The sequence below is a fragment of the Maylandia zebra genome, linkage group LG2, assembly GCF_041146795.1.
Source record: "Maylandia zebra isolate NMK-2024a linkage group LG2, Mzebra_GT3a, whole genome shotgun sequence".
Classification (NCBI taxonomy): Eukaryota; Metazoa; Chordata; class Actinopteri; order Cichliformes; family Cichlidae; genus Maylandia; species Maylandia zebra.
The window spans coordinates 16,329,585-16,353,588 of record NC_135168.1 but is presented as its reverse complement, the minus strand read 5'-3'; the positions used below and the strand labels follow the sequence as shown (position 1 = coordinate 16,353,588).

The following is a 24,004-nucleotide window of genomic DNA, read 5'->3' as shown; positions in this document are numbered from 1 at the left end:
ATCTCACCCTCAACGTCGCAAAGACAAAGGAGTTGATAGTGGACTTCCGGAGGTGCAGAGAAGTACACACCCCCATCACCATCAGCGGCGCTGCTGTGGAGAGAGTGAGCAGCTTCCAGTTCCTTGGCGTACACCTGGCTGAGGATCTTACGTGGTCAGTACACACAAACAAAACAGTGAAGAAGGCGCAGCAGCGCCTCTTCTTTCTCAGGAGACTGAAAAGATTCGGCATGAGCCCCCGCATCCTCAGGACCTTCTATCACTGTGCCATTGAGAGCATCCTCACTGGATGCATCACCACCTGGTATGGCAACAGCACCGCCTACAACTGCAAAGCTCTCCAGCGAGTAGTGCGGTGCTCTGAACGGATAATTGGAGGTGAGCTTCCCTCCCTCCAAGACATCTACAGGAAGCGGTGCCTGAGGAAAGCGGGGAGGATCATCAAGGACTCCAGTCACCCCAGCCATAAACTGTTCAGACTACTTCCATCAGGAAGGAGGTTCTGCAGCATCTGGTCCCGTACCAGCAGACTGAGAGACAGCTTTTTCCATCAGGCCATCAGACTGCTGAACACTTCATAGACACCTCAGCTTCACTACTGGAACTTTAACATTATGCACTCCATACTGTACAGTAATGCCACTGTTTTGCACATGTCTCACTCTGTATATTTAATTTTATTTATTTTATATATTCTAGTCATTGTTTACTCTATTTAATTTGTAAAATATGTGTACACACACACACACACACACACACACACACGTAGAAAAAAATTTAGTATACACATCCAGAAATGCATATACTATTATATATTGTACATATATTTATTAGTTTCAGATGTAGCCATTCTTGTATTTTGCTTGTTTACATTATTGTATTTTGCACAACTCTGTTGCTTGTGAAGCTCGCACACAAGAATTAATTTCACTCACATGTGCTGTACCAATGTACCTGCACATGTGATGTGACAATAAAAGTGATTTGATTTGATTTGATTTGATTCAACACGTGCCTTTTCCACTGTGACTTCCGGCACATTCTCAAAAATATGGAGGAGGTTCTAAGAGATAGACAGTTACTCTAGGAGAGTTGGACAGGGCCATGCAAGATCCTTAACTCATCAGCAGGATTGGCATCTGCTTGGCCACTGAATGTCTCTGACCAAACAAATAAAAACAGACTTCATGAAGGTGGCCTGTGAGCCCCACATCCTCCAGCTGGCCTTTTGCTCACAGCCCGGCACAGTGGAGGCATTTACCATAGAACACCAGAATTAGCAGGTCCACCACCAACACATGACAGACAGAGAACTATGGTGCCTTTAAGATCATTCGGCATGACCGGTCTGGCAATGGGTCAGTGATGGTCTGGGGAGGCGTATCCATGTCTTCCTTCAATTTATTTATTATTTGGGCACTCTATGTTTGAGTTTTCAAAGCATTGACATAAATCAGTTAACTTGCTGGGTTACTAACTTAACTTGGAGTGAATAAATCAAAGAAAATCTTTATGCTTTTGTTGAAAATACAGCTTGAAAAGGATAAGCGGAAGCGAACGGATGGATAGATGGCAATGATATATGTTATATTACTAAATACCAAAGTAAAACATCATAGTACTGTTTGTATGCAGTGATATGATATAATGTGAAATAAAATATATAAAACTGAAATACATCATTAAAAAGCATAAAAATTGTTCCAGTAAAACATTAAATAATAGGTAAAACACCCCAAAAAACTATACAAACATCTTTGTCTCCATATATCACAGAGCCACAGCTCAGTGGCCGAGAGTCCAACATGCCAGAAAGCAAGCTTGAAGTGATTTATAATTTTTAATTAGTTTGATATGTTGGTACTCACCACAAACAGGCATTGATAAATGTCAGGAAATGTGAGTGTTGGTGGTTTTTTGCCCTTGTTTAGCTTCTATGTAGTATAAAGTTTCCTCCTTATTACTGGTTAAGGTGCTTGTATTTGTTTTGGTTTTGCATAGCAAATGCAATGATAATCCTGTTATCCTTATACCTGGGCACCACCAGGTTTTATCCGCAAAGGTTTTCTCAGCCGCCTTTACAATCATCTCCAAGACCTATATTCCCTTAAGAAGTTAGTGGTAGTGAGTGTGCAGTTTTAGAGAGTTAGGATTCACTCATTATGTTTTTACATCTGTGGACAAAACAAAAGGACAATCTTTCCCAATTGGCAGTGTCAAAGCCAGTTACACTCAACAAAAATATAAACGCAACACCTTTGTTACTGCTCCCATTCCCCATGGGATGGACGTAGAGACCTAAAATTCAGTCCAGATACACAATATAACCATCCCTCCCAAACAGTGGTCACAAATCAGTCCAAATGTGTGGTAGTGGGCACATCTGCCATATTGAGATAATCCATCCCACCTCACAGGTGTGCCACATCAGGATGCTGATCTGACATCATGAGTAGTGCACAGGTGTACCTCAGACTGCCCACAACAAAAGGCCACCCTGGAATGTGCAGTTTTTTGCGCTATTGGGGGTCTGGGGACCCAGAACCGGTCAGTATCTGGTGTGACCACCATTTGCCTCATGCAGTGCAACACATCGTCGCATGGAGTCTATCAGATTGTCAATTGTGGCCTGTGGAATGTTGGTCCACTCCACTTCAATGGCTGTGCGAGGTTGTTGGATATTCGTGAGAACTGGTACACGCTGTCTGGGACATTCTCAGCTGCCATCTGCCCTGAACAATGTGAACCATGATTCATCCATGAAGCGCACACCTCTCCAACGTGCCAGACGCCATCAAATGTGAGCATTTGCCCACACAAGTCTGTTACGGCGACGAGCTGGAGTCAGGTCAAGACCCCGATGAGGACGACGGGCATGCAGTTGAGCGTCCCTGAGACGGTTTCTGACAGTTTGTGCAGAAATTGTTTGGTTGTGCAAACCAATTGTTCCAGCAGCTGTCTGGGTGGCTGGTCTCAGACGATCTTGGAGGTGAACCTGCTGGATGTGGAGGTCCTGGGCTGGTGTGGTTACACGAGGTCTGCGGTTGTGAGGCCGGTTGGATGTGCTGCCATATTCTCTGAAACGCCTGTGGAGACGGCTTATGGTTGAGAAATGAACATTCAATGCACGGGCGACAGATCTGGTTGACATTCCTGCTGTCAGCATGCCAATTGCACGCTCCCTCATTGCTTGTGGCATCTGTGGCATTTTGCTGTGAGACAAAACTGCACATTCCAGGGTGGCCTTTTGTTGTGGGCAGTCTGAGGTACACCTGTGCATTACTCATGATGTCAGATCAGCATCCTGATGTGGCACACTTGTGAGGTGGGATGGATTATCTCAATATGGCAGATGTGCCCACTACCACACATTTGGACTGATTTGTGACCACTGTTTGGGAGGGATGGTTATATTGTGTATCTGGACTGAATTTTAGGTCTCTACGTCCATCCCATGGGGAATGGGAGCAGTAGCAAAGGTGTTGCGTTTATATTTTTGTTGAGTGTACTTTCCCTTGGACATGTTTTAATCAGACAGTCAGCACAGTGAGGCATTTCCAGGCCTGTTTTCCTTTGATTGTGCAGTTGTATCAGTGAAATGGAAAATCACAGTTTTTTTTTTTTTTAGTTACTTCATGAATCAGAGTAAAAATGGAACTGAATGATCAATGAATTTGAGGCAGCCTTTCAGATGATGAAATAAAAGAGTCAGAAGCAGCTGTTGACCATCTGGTGACATCTGTGCTTACGTCCCATCAGGACCAACATTGCAGACTAGCAAAAATATGGACAGCAAGGCAGAACACCCACTAATAGAGCAGTCTGTAAAGTTAGGAGAGACCTTTTAATGTTTTTTCATAATTTTTGACTATTTACATTGTAGATTCTCATTGAAGGCATCAAAACTATTTGTTATTCTTGAGTATATTCCATATTTCCATAGTGAGTATATGTTTTATATTTTAGATTCTACAAAACCGTCGCCCTTTGCTTTGATTGCAGCTTTGCACACTCTTAGCATCCATTCATGGCATTCATGAAGTCATCACGTAAAATGGTTTTCCATCAGTCTTGAAAGAGTTTCTCAGAGATCTTTGGGGCTTTTGTCTTCACTCTGTGGTCCATCTTATCCCAAACCATCTCGGCTGGGTTCTGGTGAGCTGACTGTGGAGGTCACACCATCTGGCGCTGCACTTCATGACTCTCCGTCTTACACAGCTCGGAGGTGTGTTTGGGGTCATTGTCCTGTTGAAAAATAAATGATGGTTGAACTAAACGCAAACCGGATGGAATGGCATGTCGCTGCAGGGTTCTGTGGTAGCCACGCTGATTCAGTGTGCCTTCAATTATGAATAAATACCCTAACAGTGTCACCAGCAAAGCACCCCCATACCATCATACCTGCTCCTCCATGCTTCATGGTGGGAACCATGCATGTAGAGACCATCTGTTCACCTTTTGTGTGTTGCACAAAGACACAACAGGTGGAACCCAAGATATCAAATTTGGACTAATCAAAGCATAGATTTCAACTGGTCTAATATCCATTCCTTGTGTTTCTTGGCCCAAACAAATCTCTTCTGCTTGCTGCTTCTCATTAGTAGTGGTTTCTTAGCAGGATTAGGGGTTAGGTGAGGTGCAGTTAACTTGCGATTTCAGGGGCTGGTGACTCGGATGAATTTATCCTCAGCGGCAGAGGTGACGCCTGGTCTTCCTTTCCTGGGGCGCTCCTCACTTTCATCCTAGTGCTTGAAGGCTTTTGCGACTGCACTTTGGGACACATTCAAAGTTTTAGCAAGAACTGACTGACTTTCAGTTCTTAAAGTAATGATGGACTGTCGTTTCTCTTTACTTAGCTGATTGGTTCTTGCCATAATATGAATTCTAACAGGTGTCAAATAAGGCTGTCAGCTGTGTACAAGCCCCTGCACAACACAACTTATAATCCCAACCCCATTAAGAAGGCAAGAATTTTAACAAATGAACCCTGACAAGGCACACCTGTGAAGTGAAAACTATTTTAGGTGACTACATCATGAAGCTCATTGAGAGAAAGCCAAGGGTTTGCAGCGCTGTCAACAAAGCAAAGTGTGACTACTTTAAGGAAACTAAAATATGAAAACATATTTAGAGTTTTTAATAATTTAATAATTCATATATATATATATACACACACATATATCTAGCTTCATATATTTTATGTCTTCAGCATGTATATACAATGTAGAAAGTAGTAAAAAAATAAAGAAAAAACATTAAATGAGAAGTTGTGTCCAAACATTTGACTGACAGTGTACAAATAAATATATTCGAAAAATTTGCCTGGATAGAAGTGGATCAACGTGTTGGATTTCCATCTTTAAAGACTTTTTTAAAACCAAGATTGCATTAATTGCCATTTTCACAGTCTCCTGTTTTCAGAGGCTCAAAAGTAACTGAATAACTTATTATTAATAATTCATTGCCAGGAGAGGATTGTTTGTTTGGTATTCCATGTCAAATGAAGCAGAAAAAAGATATAGTGTTGATTATTTATATTTAACAGCTGTTTACTAGAATTTGAATTGTCAATATGAGGTCCAAAGAGGTGTCACTGTAAGTGAGGGAGGAATCATTTGGCTGAAAAACCAAAATAAAATAAAAAAAACAACCCAAAAAACCAGATAGCAAAAACTTTAGCAATGGCCAAACATCAGGTATATCTGAAAAAACAAAAACAAACAAACAAACGAACAAAAAGTAATGCACTGGCCAGCTCAGCAACACCAAAAGACTTCTCCAGAAGTGCACAGTTTGAAATTTAAAAAATAAAATTGGGGGGAAGTGAAAGAAAAATTAACTTGTACCATAGTTAAGAAGATCAAAGAATTTAGAATGAAAATAATAGCTCTTGATCCCAAATATACTACATGATCTGTTAAACATGGAGGCAATGTTATGGCGGGGGCACGTATGGCTGCTAATGGAAATGTGTCACTAGTGTTTATTGAAGATGTGACTGCTGATAGAAATAGCCGGATGGATTCTAAAGTGCAGATAGAATCCATCACTGTGCAGATAGATAACAACTCAAAGAAACTGGAAGCGCAACCCCAGAGTTTCTCAAGGCAAAAATGTTGGATATTCTTCAATGGCCAAGTCAGTCACCTGATCTCAGCCCAACAGAGCATGCTTTATTAAAGATAATACTGATGCCACAGAGTCCCACAATGAAGCAGCAGCTGAAGGTGGCTGCAGTAAAGGCCTAGCAGAGCTTCTCAAGGGAGCAAACACAGCATTTGATGTATTATGTATTAAAGTATCCTAAAAAGTTACAACTTTTTTTAAACTTCTTGGATTAAAGTTGAAAGTCTACACTTCAATCACATCTTGCTTATGATTTACAGGGAGTGCAGAATTATTAGGCAAGTTGTATTTTTGAGGAATAATTTTATTATTGAACAACAACCATGTTCTCAATGAACCCAAAAAACTCATTAATATCAAAGCTGAATGTTTTTGGAAGTAGTTTTTAGTTTGTTTTTAGTTTTAGCTATTTTAGGGGGATATCTGTGTGTGCAGGTGACTATTACTGTGCATAATTATTAGGCAACTTAATAAAAAAAAAAATACCCATTTCAATTATTTATTTTTACCAGTGAAACCAATATAACATCTCCACATTCACAAATATACATTTCTGACATTCAAAAACAAAGCAAAAACAAATCAGTGACCGATATAACCACCTTTCTTTGCAAGGACACTCAAAAGCCTGCCATCCATGGATTCTGTCAGTGTTTTGATCTGTTCACCATCAACATTGCGTGCAGCAGCAACCACAGCCTCCCAGACACTGTTCAGAGAGGTGTACTGTTTTCCCTCCTTGTAAATCTCACATTTGATTATGGACCACAGGTTCTCAATGGGGTTCAGATCAGGTGAACAAGGATAAGATAAGATAAGATAGAACTTTATTAATCCCTCGGGTGGGTTCCTCTGGGAAATTCGACTTCCAAAAAAAAGCACAGCAACGACCGACGTTACAGTTACAGAATTGTTATATATATATATATATATATATATATATATATATATATATACACACATATATACACACACACACACACACACACACACACACACACACATAAATACAGAGACAAATATAAATAAAATATACAAAGGGGATAAATAGGAATAAAAAATAAAAATACAAGTGAATTGCACATTTCAAGTATTGAGTCTATTGCACTGTTGACTATTTACAAAAAGTATTGCACAAGGTATTGTACAGTGAGGTGAAGAGGCACTACAGCTTAGTTGTTCCCCCCTCCTCCTCCATGACATGGAGGCCATGTCATTAGTTTTTCTTCTTTTATACCCTTTCTTGCCAGCCACGCTGTGGAGTACTTGGACGCGTGTGATGGAGCATTGTCCTGCATGAAAATCATGTTTTTCTTGAAGGATGCAGACTTCTTCCTGTACCACTGCTTGAAGAATGTGTCTTCCAGAAACTGGCAGTAGGACTGGGAGTTGAGCTTGACTCCATCCTCAACCCGAAAAGGCTCCACAAGCTCATCTTTGATGATACCAGCCCAAACCAGTACTCCACCTCCACCTTGCTGGTGTCTCAGTCGGACTGGAGCTCTCTGCCCTTTACCAATCCAGCCACGGGCCCATCCATCTGGCCCATCAAGACTCACTCTCATTTCATCAGTCCATAAAACCTTAGAAAAATCAGTCTTGAGATATTTCTTGGCCCAGTCTTGACGTTTCAGCTTGTGTGTCTTGTTCAGTGGTGGTCGTCTTTCAGCCTTTCTTACCTTGGCCATGTCTCTGAGTATTGCACACCTTGTGCTTTTGGGCACTCCAGTGATGTTGCAGCTCTGAAATATGGCCAAACTGGTGGCAAGTGGCATCTTGGCAGCTGCACGCTTGACTTTTCTCAGTTCATGGGCAGTTATTTGGCGCCTTGGTTTTTCCACACGCTTCTTGCGACCCTGTTGACTATTTTGAATGAAACGCTTGATTGTTCCATGATCACGCTTCAGAAGCTTTGCAATTTTGAGACTGCTGCATCCCTCTGCAAGATATCTCACTATTTTTGACTTTTCTGTGCCTGTCAAGTCCTTCTTTTGACCCATTTTGCCAAAGGAAAGGACGTTGCCTAATAATTATGCACACCTGATATAGGGTGTTGATGTCATTAGACCACACCCCTTCTCATTACAGAGATGCACATCACCTAATATGCTTAATTGGTAGTAGGCTTTCGATCCTATACAGCTTGGAGTAAAACGACATGCATGAAGAGGATGATGTGGACAAAATACTCATTTGCCTAATAATTCTGCACTCCCTGTAGATTCATTTGTACAGTTTTTATAAATTGTGCCAATGTCCAAATACTTATGGACACTATATGTTTAACAGTTAGGTGCTGGATTACAAAACAAACCAACTGACTATTCTTTCTACAGTGTACCACTGTGTTATCTAGCAATGTACTAATCTGTGATTGCATACTGTGAAATAGTTTTAACTTCTACACACCAGCACCTGCTGAAAACAAAACTGACATCACATCATAATTCTTCCTGCAGGATCACGAAACGAAGCTTGGGGAATGGACGGAAGTCATGAAGAAAAAAAAATGTCATTCATTATAATGTGACAGTTGGTTTATAAGCTGCACCTGTTTCACCACAGGAGTCATGATTGATGATTGTCTCCTCAAGATTAATTCTTGAAATCAGTCATACATAAGCCTACTCTAGCATTCTGAGCTGCAGATCAGCACACGTGAGAAAGTTCCAACATTAAAAGGTTTGCATTTCTATGCTTTATGGTGCTTTGGACCTTTTCACTCTGTTATCAATAAATGTTAGTTATGATGCAAAATCACTTTGAGTAATGTAATTCCAGTGTAGGATATAAATAGATAAGCACATATTTTTAAAGCAAATTTAATAACCCGACTTGTGTCTTGGTATTTAGTGTATATATAATTTCTTTTTTTTTTTTGTGTGTGTCCCGTTTGGATCTTTAGCCATCAGAATTGTTGTCTTAAGGCCAAGAAAGATGCCAAGCGGATTTATTTTACCAAGTGGATCATCATGGCCTTGCCATATTGGTCCATTTGATTGACCTTTATTATAATTATGAATTTATTTTATTTACAGTTGCTACAAACGGGACAGACATGACTGGGGGATAGGACAGGGAGAAAGAATGAAAGAAAGAGAGGGAGAGAAAGAAAACCAAAGGGGAGAAGAGACGGTGAGAAGGGGGGGAAGAAAGAAAAAAAAAACAAAAAACACCTGGATCACCTGTATGGAGAAAAAAAACAGAAGAGAAAGCAAACAACAAAGTGCAACATAATAAAAAAAAAAAAAAAAAAAACACGGCACCATCACAATAAACTAGCTAGCAGTAGATATCAGTAGATACTAAGTAATAAACGATATTGTGCAGCACGCAAGATAGACAGCGCACAATGTGCTTTGAGGCAGCAGCCAAGAAAGCTGTAGTCCGCGTCTGTGAATACCCATGTGTACACCTGTGTGCATACCTGTGTGGATCAGCATGCTTGCATTCCAAAGGTTTCTCCATGTAACGATCTGCTAGAGGGTGTGGGGGGGCCACAGCCCCGTCCTCCAGGGTATGAAGCAGGTATGGAGGAGATCAAAACTCCAGACATCCAGAGGCCCCCAGAACACAAGAAACCAAGGAAGACCAACAGAGGGGCAGCCGCGCCACTGTCCCAGTAAGAGCTGAGGAGAGTCCCAGATGAGGGCTCACTCAGCAGCCGCGGAGCAGAAGCCAGGGGGAGTTGCAGTGACGCGCCCGTGAGCTCCGCCGGCAGCCAGCTGTGCCTGAGTGACCGAGCCCCAGCCCGAGAGGCCGGGGGCACCCCACCTCCGAAGTGGCCCGAACGAGCCCCAGGCTCCAGGCCCCGATAAGCGGCTGCCAAGGAGTGAGCCGGTGTGTACCCGGACGCCCACCCCCAGACACAAGGAACCACCAACGCACCGACACCTGAGGGAGTCCGCCACTGGCAGGGGAAGTGGTGGTGGGTGGAGATAGGCCTCCAAACCTTGGAGGGCCTGAGATGTCCCCAGAGAGGTGGCGTCTGATACCCAACCTGACATATAGACACAGACATACAGGCACACACAGACACAAACATCCATTCCCACCCTCATGCTCTCATATGCACTTACTCCACACTCAACCAACGTGGAGACTGTCACGGCGAGTGAGATGAGCCGTGTGGAAAATAAAGGAGGATCCAAACGCAGGCACTTGTATGGGTGTGAGGGTGGTTTATTAAACACAAAAAGGAAATGGACAAACGGCGAACGGAGCAATGACTAAACTAAACTGGGAACAAACTAACTACAGAACACGAACCTGGACATGAATGAGAGCGGGCGGAAACAGATGATGGTTGACTGCAGGGAAACACACAGATGAAGCAGGGTGGAAACACAGACGGACCAGCAACTACAATGACGGAAGACATGACTTAAATACACAGAGAATCACAGGGGAATTACACACAGGTGGTGGACACAGCTGGGAATAATCAACAAGACGAGACAAAGGTAAAACCGAACACACTTACATGAGACCCAGACCTTCACAATAGAACAGGAAATGAGAACACCACACCAAGACGCAGACCTGACACTGAGAGACAGACAGATTGACACATGGAACCTGAACTAAACTAAACGTGAGATACAACCGAGAACAAATCCTTAAACATGAACCTCAAATAATAAACATCATAACCATCATAAACACAACAAGAGAACAAGAAAACAATCCCTGATGCAAACCAAAACATAATAACCTCAAACATGGAATAACAAAAACATGAAACTCCACATACTGGGTCCAACGGACCCAGACCCGTGACAGAGACAGACATAAAGAGACGCTGTACACACGATCACACTCCCCAAGCGTACTCTACGAACCGGGTCTAGGTACCCTTGCCCCTGGAGGGGGAACTGCACCCAGACCCAGGTGGTGTTACCCTTTTCTCTGCGGTGGGGAGAGGCAGACCGCCCCGACTCCGCAGCAGTAGGGAGGCCCCACACTCCAGACCGCAGTCGGACGGCCAACTCCTCCTAGCCGCCCCGCTCCAGCAGGCCGCAGAGAACGGGGGTGAGAGAAGACTCCAAACCTCCCTCCACCCGCTCATTGTAGTGTTGATGCATGTGTGTTCTAAGGTGCAATTAAAACCCAGGAGGGCATGGAGCTACCTGTGTATATATAATTTCAAGGTTAATAAAGAAAAAATGGACAGAGGAGGAAATCAATGGGTGAGGCAAATGAGAAACACACTTAAAAATATATACATTGGAGGAGTTTGGTTAGTTATCATCGTAATTTAATTTGTCGAACTACTTTATAGTTCAAACTTAATATTATATAATGCTTAAGAGCTACTATGACAGCTGTGCATAAAATGCAAATGATTTAGTGTTATGAATAATGATTATTTCTGAGCAAAATTCTTCATTCCTACTGTATCCTGACACCCATCAGCTGTATTTATAGTCCTTATGCCACGAGCCAGCTCTGAACCTTTGCTTCTGGGTCCAGGTCGGGTTGAGTTCAGTACTGAGTTTTACCAGTGCAGGACTCGAAGGTACATCATAGATGTAAATTAACATATTTTAAAAAACAGCAGCCAGCATGCATATTAATACCACTGCCCATGCCACCAGCAGGTGACAAGGAAAGCTAAGTTTGTACATTTACAAATCACAGCTTGCATCAGCAAGGTTCTCTAATACAGTAGCAGTGGTTATTACTCAAAAGCAAGGGTGTTTGTATGTATGAGTGTGTGTGTTTATAGCATCTACACCAGTAATTTATCACATGAACCAATAAACCAGGAAAATCTCAAACACTGTGTATGTGTCAGCCATTACCTAAGGGCTTTCTGGAGCTGGTATTTTGAAGATGTATGCATCAGGGCATATGAGTTTATTAACAAGTGTTCAAGTAGAAACAATGACTCACCACAGTTCTCCTCATCTGCTTGATTTCCACAGTCATCGATACCGTTGCAGTGCATGAGCTGAGGGAGACAAAAGGTCAGGTTCCCACAGGGGAAATATCCTAGTGGGCAAGTCCTCCTCTCCTCTGTCATATTGAGTGCTGTAAACAAAGCAGAAAAGCAATATGATTGAATAGAAAGTTTCTGATACTCTATTTTATTCCTGTCAAATGTGTCAGTAAAATGTAACATCTATCAACCTCATCTTGATATTTTTGTGAGCTCCTGAACATCCAGGCTGCTGTTCTTTCTGCAATCCATAACGAGCTGCTGTACTTCATTAAGCAATCTTAAATAACTGATGTACTTCAGAGACAGAACAAAATATATTACCTGGTGCCTGCATCAAATGTAAAATGGGCTTTATGAAACAAGGACGTCTTCTCTATTCTTTCATTCGCACTCTAACTATTAAAATTACATACTGAGTCTGCCTTTGGTTCAAAAAACAGTATGTGGGCCCAACTTTAGGTTATACATTAAACCCAGTGTTGGGGAGTAACGGAATACATGTACCGCTGTTACGTATTTAAAATACAAAATATGAGTAACTGTATTCCGTTACAGTTACCGTTTAAAAAGGTGGTATTTAGAATACAGTTACTTTGTTGAAATAAACGGATTACACGGCGGTATTTCCCTGTTTCATATTGTGGTGGGTCAGGACTGTTTGGGTTTGTTTGACAGCTATCTTCTGTTGTTCCAGGCGGCAGCGTTATGGTTGCCATGGTTACAGGGTGACACTCTCTCTCTCTCTGCGTGTTTCCTGGGTGAGAGAGCGCCTTTTTGTTGTTGTTGTGCTAAGCTAATAGGCAGAATGCTACCGGTATAGCTCTAAAGAATGTAGCATCATAGGCAGTGTAGTCCGTGCTGCAGGGAGAATGGACTGCCATACCCGTTATGTGTATTCTGTAATGGAATACATTTTAAAAGTAACCTTCCCAACACTGATTAAACCTATACTGGCATTCCTGGACTGACACCCAATTATAATCACAATCTACTCCTTTTCTTCAATCCTTTCTCTTGCCCTTAGCGCAAACTGTTAAAGTAAAGTAAATGCAGGTGCTTTATTTATATAATGTGTTTGTGTGTGTTCTTTAAATAATATTTTGGGATAATAAACAATGCCTCATGTTGTCAGGCCTAAAAGACCTGCTCCTGACTTGAAACATTGCACCTTTGAGGTATCAAACAAGTTGAACAGCTGAAGGTGGAAACTAATCAAAAGGTTTCACTCATGGCATGCTGCACATGCTCGTATTTCTGATTATGTTTACAATAAAGTCCCCTCACACTTTATTTTCTGTGAAAAAAACAAAACCATATCAGCTTCACATCTTGAAACCTGATGGCATGAAATTAGATTCTGTCGAGTAAAAGTCACTGAATTTTATACATCAAGCTGGACAGTTTCATTATGCTGAAAATGCTGGGAAATCATTTTAATCTCTTTTTTATTTTGATAACACCTGGTGTGCCCAACATTTCTGCCTCCTTTTTGTTTTTCCTGAAAGGAACTAATACAACACCAGTGCGCTAATACCAGGCAGGGTTAGCAGCACCTGCAATCATAAAATAAACATATGCCCTTAATATTTAAAACAGTTAAAATCATCATATTACTCTCTAACACTATCAGTCTTTTCTTGATTCTTCCTAAATCACCATGTTAGTGATGGATTATGAACAATATATTAAAATTTAGCTTTCAAAACCCAGGGGGGTTTAATCTGTAGTTCAGTTCAATTACAGTTCAATCTGTAATTTAAATCAGTTTGGGAATACTAACATAGATCTCACACATCAGTAGTTACTCACTGCAGCACAATAAGATGGCATGCTGGCAGTGTTTAAAGTCTAATACATAAATAAGAATAACCCAAATCTCCGATGTTTGGCTTCTTGCTTTTTCCCTCCTCAAAGAATGAAAATTAAAGCAATTCTTAGACGTTAGCTTTTGCCTGTAGATGCTGGTGCTGTCACTTAACCTAACTGCCAACAGTCTTAAATAGGTGGTGTAGGAAATATGAGTGGCTGTAATTTTAAATGAACTTTTCAAAAGAAGTGCATTTACACAAATTTGACAATGAGCATGAGCCACTCATCAAAAATGTATCAGCATGTTTTATTTTTAAGCTCAAGTAAAAGGCAATTATATCAGATATTTAGTTGCTGCTGAACTTGTAAACCAGAGTAGCAAAGGCAGTTTATTTAATTCATTGGATTCAATTGAATCCACTGTTCCAGAATTGAATAAACAGTTTTGTAGTTATCACTTTTAGTCTTTTAACCTAGGTTTCTAGAAGCCTTCTGAGACACTTGTGCAGGGAAGGGTTTATATTTTCATTTAATTTGAGCTCATCATCTGTGACAGCTGATTTTCTCCTTGCTCATCATGAATTTATTTCCTCTGCGACGGCAGAATATGTCACATAAGCATCTGCATCAGGTTAAACTAGGGTGATCAAACACATTCATTTCTGGTTAACTCTAAAAGACTCGCTATAGACAGACAGGAAGACTTGCTAGCCTTGCAGCATAAAGGCTGCAAAGTAAACGATTAAATTCTCCTTTGAAAACCAGCATCTGAACACATAACCCCTAATCCCCTAATGTCTAATGACTTCTACTTTATTCAAACATAGCACACAATCTCTCTTTAACAGTGGAGAGCTATAAAGTATGACAGTATCACACACTGTAATAATATATATTAGATTAGATTTTTTTTAAATAGAAAATAAAATACAATCAAAATATATAGCACAACATAAGTTTTCTGATAACTTGCAGGGAATATTCCTTTAGAAATCACATGGAGGAATGCTTCTGTTGCATTACCATTTAAGATTATTTACTGACTAAACTTTTCACACTTTATCCCTAAATGTTTCTAGCTATTAGCCAATGGAATTGTATACGTGAAGCCAAATGTTCAGCTCACATTGCTGGATATTAAATGGTCTTGTCTCTGCCAAACCCCTATTGCAAGCTCTGTTGACACCCCTTAACCAGACTATTTACTGTAGCGAAAACATGTCCTTGCCTTGTTTTGTGTGCAACACGCAAGAAAAAGAAACTTCAGCTGATAGTGTCTGGACGTGATCGTTGTGCCTCTGCCAGTGCCCGATGTTCATAATAACTGAACAGAGAATTAAATATTCTGAACGTACTTGGCTGCCGATGATATATGAATTCCTTGGTGATAACTTGTCTGGTTAAAAGTGACATCCACAAATAACAGCCACAACAAGCCATTTCAGAACTTTACATTTTCAGTTTACTTCCTCAGTAAGCTGAAAATTAAAAAAAAAGTACCAAGTAATTAGCAAACTGTAATATTTAGCTAGATAAAAACTTTTCACATGGTTAATTCTTTATAAAGGTCTAGAGCCATTATAAATACCAATAAATATGACAGTTATTTGGTTTTTTGTTGTTTTACTTTAATTATAACTTGATTTGAGAATCAGTTGCTTACTTTCCTAGGACACATATAAGGTTTCTCTACATTCACTTACTTATATTCTTAGTTAACATGAACTAATCAATGATCCCATTAATCACTCTTCAGGACTGGACATTTCAGTGACTGTACTACACAGTATAAGAATAATAAAGCATATCACAAATAACAGTGAAAATTATTCTATTATTAATTGTACACTCTTATATCAGCTCGTTTCATCAGTTGTTTGTCTAACATTGTTTATTTGTAATATTTGCACGTAACCGTTCAGCTACAATATGCTGTTCCTCAATATTTAGACTGACACAAGTACATTCACTTAGATGAGTGTGCAATTTGTATTACAGATAAGCTGCTCATCTAAAAAAAAGTGTGATATTTACACTTTGAGCATAAACCCTTCAGGCGGATAATTGCTGTTAGGGTTACAGCATAATGAAGAAAAAATGGAGGAAATAACTCTTTAATATGCATATGCATATTCCCCAAAATTTAATGGGAAGTTTCACTACTTTCCTAACTAACTATCCCTGACTTTTCAGCTGGCATCAAAGACCAGCTGCAAATATTCAACATTTATGCAAATGGATGTCTTATATGTTTACTTATATGTTGTATATATGTCATATGAAATAATAGTGCATTTAATAACAAGTTCAAACATGGACTCAAGTGAAAGAAATGTGAGAAAATTCATTAAATATGCTCTAAAATTGATCTGCAACTACTCAGACAGCTCTTATACTATATTGACTGTCTCTGGGATTGTTTCAACATGCTGCAGCCCCACAAAAGCTGATAAGGAAAGAGGTAAGCACACTGACAAAAACTCAGAGAAGATGATTTGCCACAGATGTGGTCCAACAGTTTCTACTGACTGATTGTGAATTATGGTTCCAAAGAGCTTTGTGGCAATGCTCTGTGAGATTCTGGGATAAAGCCAATCAGCAGTTTGACTGTGACAACATACGAACTATGCTCTTAATGGGCTGTTTTCTGATGCGACAGATCCATTTTTCACAATACAGCACACAGTATAGACATTTTGTCTTCCAGTGCATGGTTGTATCTAGAATCTAATCAAAGAAAATGCAGCTCATTTCTTCCATGACTAGTTTTAGCGTAAAGTTCAGAGGTGATTCAAATGCAGACACAAGAAAACAGGATGGAGACAAAGCTGGCATTAATTAATGTAATCAATTCTACACACCAAAAGGCACTGTAGAGTGAGCACCATACTCAAAATGAAGTCTAACTAATAACTTGGAAGGATCAAAAAGGAAAACAAAGCCTTGGGGAGTCACACAGAGACAGAACCACTGGGGCGGAAGGGAAACAGACAAGTCTGCAACTGACAAAGGATGCACAGGGCTAAATACACAGAGAGCTAATTGAACGCAGGTGAAATTAATGAGTGTGGACAGAGGATCACAAATGAGGCAAAAATCAACAGAAAACGCAGAAAGTTATCAAAATCAAACAAGAAGTCATTGCAAAGAAACCTTAAGAGAGACAAAGGGAACCAAAGACAGCAGTCATGGGGGGAAAGGAATGAAAATTATCCCAAAGAAAATCCTGGGACAGGTTATCACTGCCCTGCTGTCATTAGTTTATAAGCTGTATGACAGTCTTAAAAGCTTCTTCTCAAACAACACGTCTGTCTCAAACCTACAGCTGAACATGGAGTGGTGTGTGATCAGTCCAAATAATGCACTAAATAGGTTTAAAATATCAGGGAGATATTAATATCCCAAACATTTTCTTGGCCGGTGCCTTCATTTTGCAGTGGCTCCGCTTGGACTACACTCAGCGACAACAACTGGCAGACTTAACTCGGTGTTCCCTTTAGGTTTCCCACTGCTCTAAACCTTAATACAGGATGCCACACAAGTAGCAGAGAGTTACCGATACAGTAGTGGATGCACTGCTGTTTTATTAGATTATGAATGCTTTAGATTAAGAAAAGCGAAGATAATTCCAAAAAAAAAAATCGAACAAATGGCAAATTCTCTGCAGTCCAATAAATGTAATAATCATGCAAAACAAAAATCCTCAGACCCACATGCATAATAACATGAAATGGGACTGAAGACATTAACTGGGCATGTTTATTGATTACAATTACGTCCACATTTAGATAAGCTTAAATTGTATAATATTGGAGGTGGTTATTAGTGGGTGGAATAGCCATTGCACCGAAAACGATTTTAAATACGACCAATTCAAGCTATCGTGAAAGCAACAGAATTATCCTGCTACATCTTCTGTCATGCATTCGATAGAAACCCTGGAAATCACTATTCTCTCTCCCTCTCTACCCTTTTTGTTGTCCGTGCTTATGTGAAAGATATTTACTTGGATTTACCCGGCGGCTACTTCTTAAAAGACATTATTAGAAAATATGTTCCCTTTAAAATTGGTGTGAAAAACAATAGATTTTGGAACACTTGAAAAAAGATAACTTATCTACAGCCAGACCATATTTTCGTGATGAAAGAAGTTGTTAAACTTACCCCACACTCCGTAAGCGAATGCCACAGCTATATAAACTTGCATCGTGGCGCTTTGGGTTTTTTTTTTTTCCTTTTTTCTTTTGCTGAATATCGCGCGGTTGAAACAAACTGGGAATCTGTGCGTAAAAATGTCACCAAAAGTTTGCCCTTGCGTTCCTGTTACGTAATAAACGCGTGGACCGAGGTACTGTCAAACGCGTGCGGTGCAGATGCAGCTAGAGAAGAACCCGTTGCCACTTCGCAAAGTCGACTAGGTCTGCAGCCATCTCCACTAGCAGAGGGGTCTAAAGAATCAGTTGCCATCTTCTGACGCACAAGCCGCAGCAGTACAGGTGCAGCGCGCAGAGGGCGCTCGCAGGAGAAAAGGGGGTGGGGGTGCAGTCTGGGTCTCTGAATAGGAGGAACAGCTAAAGTCCAAAAGCAATAATCGGTTTCGCTGATCAAATTTGTAATCAGTAGGTGTTTGTACTGAGCGCTAAACTTTAATTGTGCAGCACAGCACCCTGCAGAGTCTACAAAAGCCTCAATGACAATTCATGTGTTAGTAGGATCAGAGGAGTGTATGTGAGATCACTGAAAAAAACGTCTGAGTGTGGGATAGCGCACACGATTTTCCCCGAATCACCCCCCCACACACACACACCAAACATTTTCCTGTATTATAGAAATAAAAAAAAAAAAGTTGGTATGTTTGGACCAGGAGAAAGAATTAGAATTTGTTTTGTCTCTAACCGGCAATTAGAGACAAAACAAATATCTGAAATATCAGATTTAATTATTAGCTTTAACGCCGTTCGTCACACAATAACAACAACTCATCAGCTTGCTTGTAAGTTGAAGTATACTTTTAGTAGTGCTTGTTAAAGCCAGTGTAAAAGATGTACAAGATATTATATGTAGGGTAGATTTACATATTAATGTCTGTGTGTTTTAACAAGTCAATATAAATTATGTATGAATGAATAAGAACCTGTGAATATTATCACTGCAGGCTGCATTTTGTCTTTCACCGCATGCTTCACTCTTTTGCTTTAAAAGGTAGTGACTTGCTGTTCCGATTCATTCTCACTTTAGTGTTATTTCAAGACACAGCTGCTATTTTCATCTAATAAACTCCCCAATGAACCAACTGTATGCTGCTTGCCTGGTGCCTGATGGCAAACAGACACTCGTGAATGTAACGGATCAGCTGTTAAAGAGTCTTAGTTTTATGCATTTTGTGAGACCAAAGCCTGAGCTAAAAGAAATCCTGGACTTACTTGTAGTCAGAAGTCATCATGGGCATGACTGTAATGGTAATTTTGGGCTTACTTTTTACTGACTTTTCTAATAATTATTCCATGTACCAGTAACTGCTTTTTTACTGGTTTCTTTGTTCTTCGGAATGATTGCACAGTGTACATCTTCAGTGGCTTAAAAAAACGGATTGGAACAAGGGTTGGGTGCACCGGTTTTAATTTATTTTGCATTTTCTTTCATGCAAACAGGGTCAAAATACAAGCTAATATAGATTTTTAAAAAAAAGAATTTCTTTTTCCTTTTGCTGAATATCACAGAGTTGAAGTTGCCCCTGTGGGCAGTCGCCCCTGTGGGGTCCTTCAAAACTCGCGTCCTCTACCAGAGGCCTGTCAACTTGAGGTTCTGGTACATTATGTTAGCTGTTCCTAGGACTCCGCTCTTCTAGACGGAGATCTCCAATGTTGTTCCTGAGATCCACTGGAGTCACTCGCCTAGCTTGGGAGTCACTGCATCTAGTGCTCCGATTACCACTGGGACCACTGTTACCTTCATCCTCCACATCTTCTCGAGCTCTTCTCTGAGCCCTTGGAACTTCACAAGCTTCTCGTGTTTCTTCTTCCTGTTGTTGCTGTCATTTGGTATCGCTACACCTATCACTACAGCCATCTTCTTCTGTTCTTCTGCCACCACTTTGTGCAGTTGGTTATCCACCACTAATTTGTCCATCTGTATCTGGAGCTCCCCCAGGATCTTAGTTCAGCCATTCTCCACCACCCCATCTCCTATTTTGACCTCTGGACCTCCAGGCCATATTCGGCACAGATTTTTCTGTATGCTGGCCACTTGGTTAAGGCGTGCTAGATGTTAGGCCTGCTAGCATCTTGCACCCTGCTGTTATGTGCTGGATTGCCCCAGGGACATCTGTACACAGCCTGCACCTGGGGTCTTGCCTGGTGTGATAGATCCGAGCCTCGATGGATCGTCTGCTCAGAGCTTGTTCCTGTGCTGACTCTGTGCTATCTATTTTTCTTTTGTCCATTCACTGGAAGGACTTCTGGATGTCAGCCACTTCCTTTGTCTGCTGGTGGTACATACCGTGGCCTGTCTTTCCATGATGGTTGCTCCTTTTCCTCCTCTTTCTTGGGTTTCTGCTGTCTGAGGTGAGCACATGGTTGTTTGGAGCCTCCTTTGTATGGGAGCTGTCACTTCTGGGGATCCTTGGGGATCAGGACAGTCCAGCCTTCAGTTAGCCATTCCGGGTGTCCCTCATCAAATAGCAGCTGGTTCATCTGTGCTGCCAGATGCTCGCCAAATGCATTTAGCCAGTAGGTGTGAGCCATGTCAGGGCCTGGTGACAATTCTTCATACTGGAGACACTTTGTTGGATGTCTACTGCTGTGATGGTTACTGGGTCCTGTTCAGTAAGGTTGCTGTGGTCTGTTCATAGATCAACTATGAAGCCACTGAGCATTACCTTTGAGTTGTGTCCTTCTCCCATATGCTCTTCTAGTGTTGCTCAATCTCCAGCCATGGTGGCGCTATACTCATATTATTCTCCTGCCACTCAGAGTACACCTTGGATGGGTCGGTGGATGGGTCTCCAAGGCCCTAACCCTAACAGCTCATATAGTGCCGAATCACAACAATAGTTGCCTCAAGGCAGGACTGTCCAGCCTTCAGTGTAGGGTCTCTATATTGTAAGAGACCCTACAAAGACCCTTTAATAAAACAAAGAAAACAGAGACCCCCCCAAATTATATCACCCCTTATGCAGTCTGGCAGCAGTGAGAAGGAAAAACTCCCTTTAAACAGGAAGAAAGCTCTAGCAGAACCAGGCTCAGGGAGGAGTGGACAGCTGGCGCGGCTGTTTGGGGGTGAGTAGATGAAGACAGGACTGAAACAGGCTTCAAAACTGACACTTTCAAGCTTGACTGAAATTTGTAGTTTTCCACATGAACAAGCCAATAAAAAAAATTTGAGAAAGATTTTATGGTCAGAAGAGACAATTGAGCTACTTGGCCACAATAATAAGGTGTATGCTTGGTTGAGTTTTTCTAACCTAAGAACACTGCACACACTGTCAAGTATGTGGTGGTAGCATCATGGTCTGGGGCTGCTTTGGTGCCAGTGGTGCTGTCACTGATTTACACAAAGTGGATAGAATAATGAAGAAGGAATACCTCCAAGTTTTTCAACTTCACCTGAAATCAACAGCTAGGTAGTTGAAATGTGGACATATTTGGGTGTTGCAACAAGACAATTATCAAAACTGCTTTATCTGAATGGACAAGACAAGGTTAACCTTGTGCTTCTAGAATGGCCTTCTAGCCAAAGTCCTGACCTCAACCCTATTGAAAATTTGTGGACAGCGCTTAAAATCTGGGTCCATGCCAGGAAACCAACCAATATAAATAAATCTACCAATTCTACCAGAAGGACTAGTCAAATATACAGCCAGAATCATATCCAAAGCTTGTTGACCTACCTGTGGTCAAGGTGTAACTTGTTAATTTAACCAAATATCAGTGGGTATTTATATATAAACCTGAGCCTACATATATACATTTGAACTGTGTGGATTAGAGAAACTTTCAAAATCAAACTTGTGCACTTCATTTATTTGTTTAAATCATTAAAGAGCTACGCAGCACAGTCATTACACACTGGCAAAAAGAAAGTTCAAATACATCTTTAAAAGCCCCAAATTATCATGACATTCAAGTCCATGATGAGTGCATGACCGCAATGGTATACTTCACACAACCAGAAACATGACTCAAAATAGGTGATATTGTTGCACTGTGTTTGTTAGAAGCATTGTTGCTGTCCCTAAGTTGTTAAATAAACCTATTATAGTTACTTTAATTGATCCAAAGGCTGACATTGATTGTTACATCTCTACTCAGAAACATAATTAAAAAGAAAGGCAGCACCATTCACGATTAAGCAATCATTGCTGCTGTTTGGGGGAAAAAAAGACAGAAGAAGCCACCTACCAACTCTAACCAGCCCTGACCTCAGTAAGAAGTCTTCATCAAACAGGAAAAATAAAGAATAAACAATATTTGCTATGGTGTACTGGAATTGCTGAGCATTACTGTACTTCTAAAAACAGGAAGGTGAATTCTTTTAAAGGTTTTTTTTTAAAATTGAGGTTGTTAACCTCCTAGGACCTGTCGTCCACATATGTGGACATCCCATTTTGGGTTATTTAGACCAAAATACTCAATTTTGCTCTACATGGGCCTGATATCCACTTACGAGGACATTATACTGCTGCTGTTCTATCAAAACTTTAAACGAATATCCTCATATGTGGCTCTTATTGTTCTTAAAAACAAAAATAAGGTAAAAAAAATCTGGTAATTCTTGGTTTTATACATTCATCGGGCCCCAATATGCCCAGAAATCAAAGAGAAATTAAAAATGCATGTCGTGGAAGAGTTTGGGTCTTAGGAGGTTAAAGAAAATACCACAACACTTAGCATTGACAGCATTAAATATCTTTGTTTTTAACCGTGTTGTGGTTTCTAACAAGCCTCAGACTGTAAGATCAGATACAAACAAGCGCTGTGGGTGCTTGGCAAGCTGCAGCATTATGTAATATTTTGGCAGTCAATGAATTACTTACATTACACCACTGACGGCTTCCTCAAGGAACTCATCTTCATATCTTTTCGCTGTTCTTTGAAAAGGAAATTGCATATTTATTTTTATGCTTTGCTAGTATGCAAATTTCCCCTTAGTTGCTTTTTGTGGGTGCATGATAAGCCCTGATTTTACATATTTAGATTTAGGGGGATTAAGGGAGGCATGTATACTTTCTCACAGATGGGAAGTCACTATTTCCCACTTAGTGTTAACTTAATTAGAATTAATTTTAGACTTGAAGAGCAGTGTTTTAGCAACCCAGGGAAGTTTCTATTCTATTATCAAACCTGAATTCTAGCATGTTCATAGCTGATGTAATGCGCTTGATTTTAATTACAGGTATAAAGAAAAAGCATTAGAACAGGTTGTGGACCTGTGCTATCATGTATTGATTTGGTGGAATGTTTATAAAAAATAGACACTGTGTCAATTTTAAAGAGGTAAAGGTTGGATAGATATCTGAAAATCACCATGACATTTTAAATCAGAATGCTGTTCGTTTGATAGTGCATTAAAAACTGAAACCTCAGTTCTTTAAAACGCTCTACAGTGTGACTTTCCTTTATTGTAAAAGTTAATTAATATATATAAATATATGTTAAATATATATAAATATATGGAAAATATTAATATGATTCCATAATATGTATAAAATGAGTTTGGACCCTAATGCCTATTAAAAGATAAATAGTTATTATAGAGCACAAGTACTGTATCACAAAAATGACCTTAAAACTTTATCTGTGAAACTTGAATGCCTTTTTTCACCAAGAAGATTTCTGGCACACTGAAATTGTCATTCTTGCTATGAAAGAAATTACTGAAGTTGTTATCTTCTACAGAACAAAGAAGTGTTCATCAGGCTGAAAATTGAATTACTAATTTCAATGAGAAGGAAGAGATCATTTTCAAAACCCAGCGGGCTGATTAGATAAAGCTGTGTGGTGTCAGTATAGCTAATAAATGATAGATGCCATGTTATTCTTTTTCCTGGATAAACACTGAAGTATGAAAGAAATCCAGTGACACATAAAAAATGTGAGATTTAAAATAATTTTAAGAGCTGAGCGA

At 40.3% G+C, this 24,004-nt stretch overlaps 1 protein-coding gene across 1 annotated transcript in view; it reads right to left on the bottom strand.

Moving 5' to 3' along the window:
* rxfp1 (relaxin family peptide receptor 1) overlaps positions 1 to 18,345 on the bottom strand; it is a 92,377-nt gene extending 74,032 nt beyond the window's left edge. The window contains exons 1-2 of the mRNA XM_004553638.3: positions 18,044 to 18,345; positions 12,022 to 12,159 (exon numbers count right to left, since the gene is read on the bottom strand). Coding sequence (XP_004553695.2) covers positions 12,022 to 12,159; positions 18,044 to 18,086 — 181 coding nt within the window. The 5' untranslated portion in view covers positions 18,087 to 18,345. The remainder of the gene's footprint in view (positions 1 to 12,021; positions 12,160 to 18,043) is intronic.
* Positions 18,346 to 24,004: the final 5,659 nt, after the last annotated feature.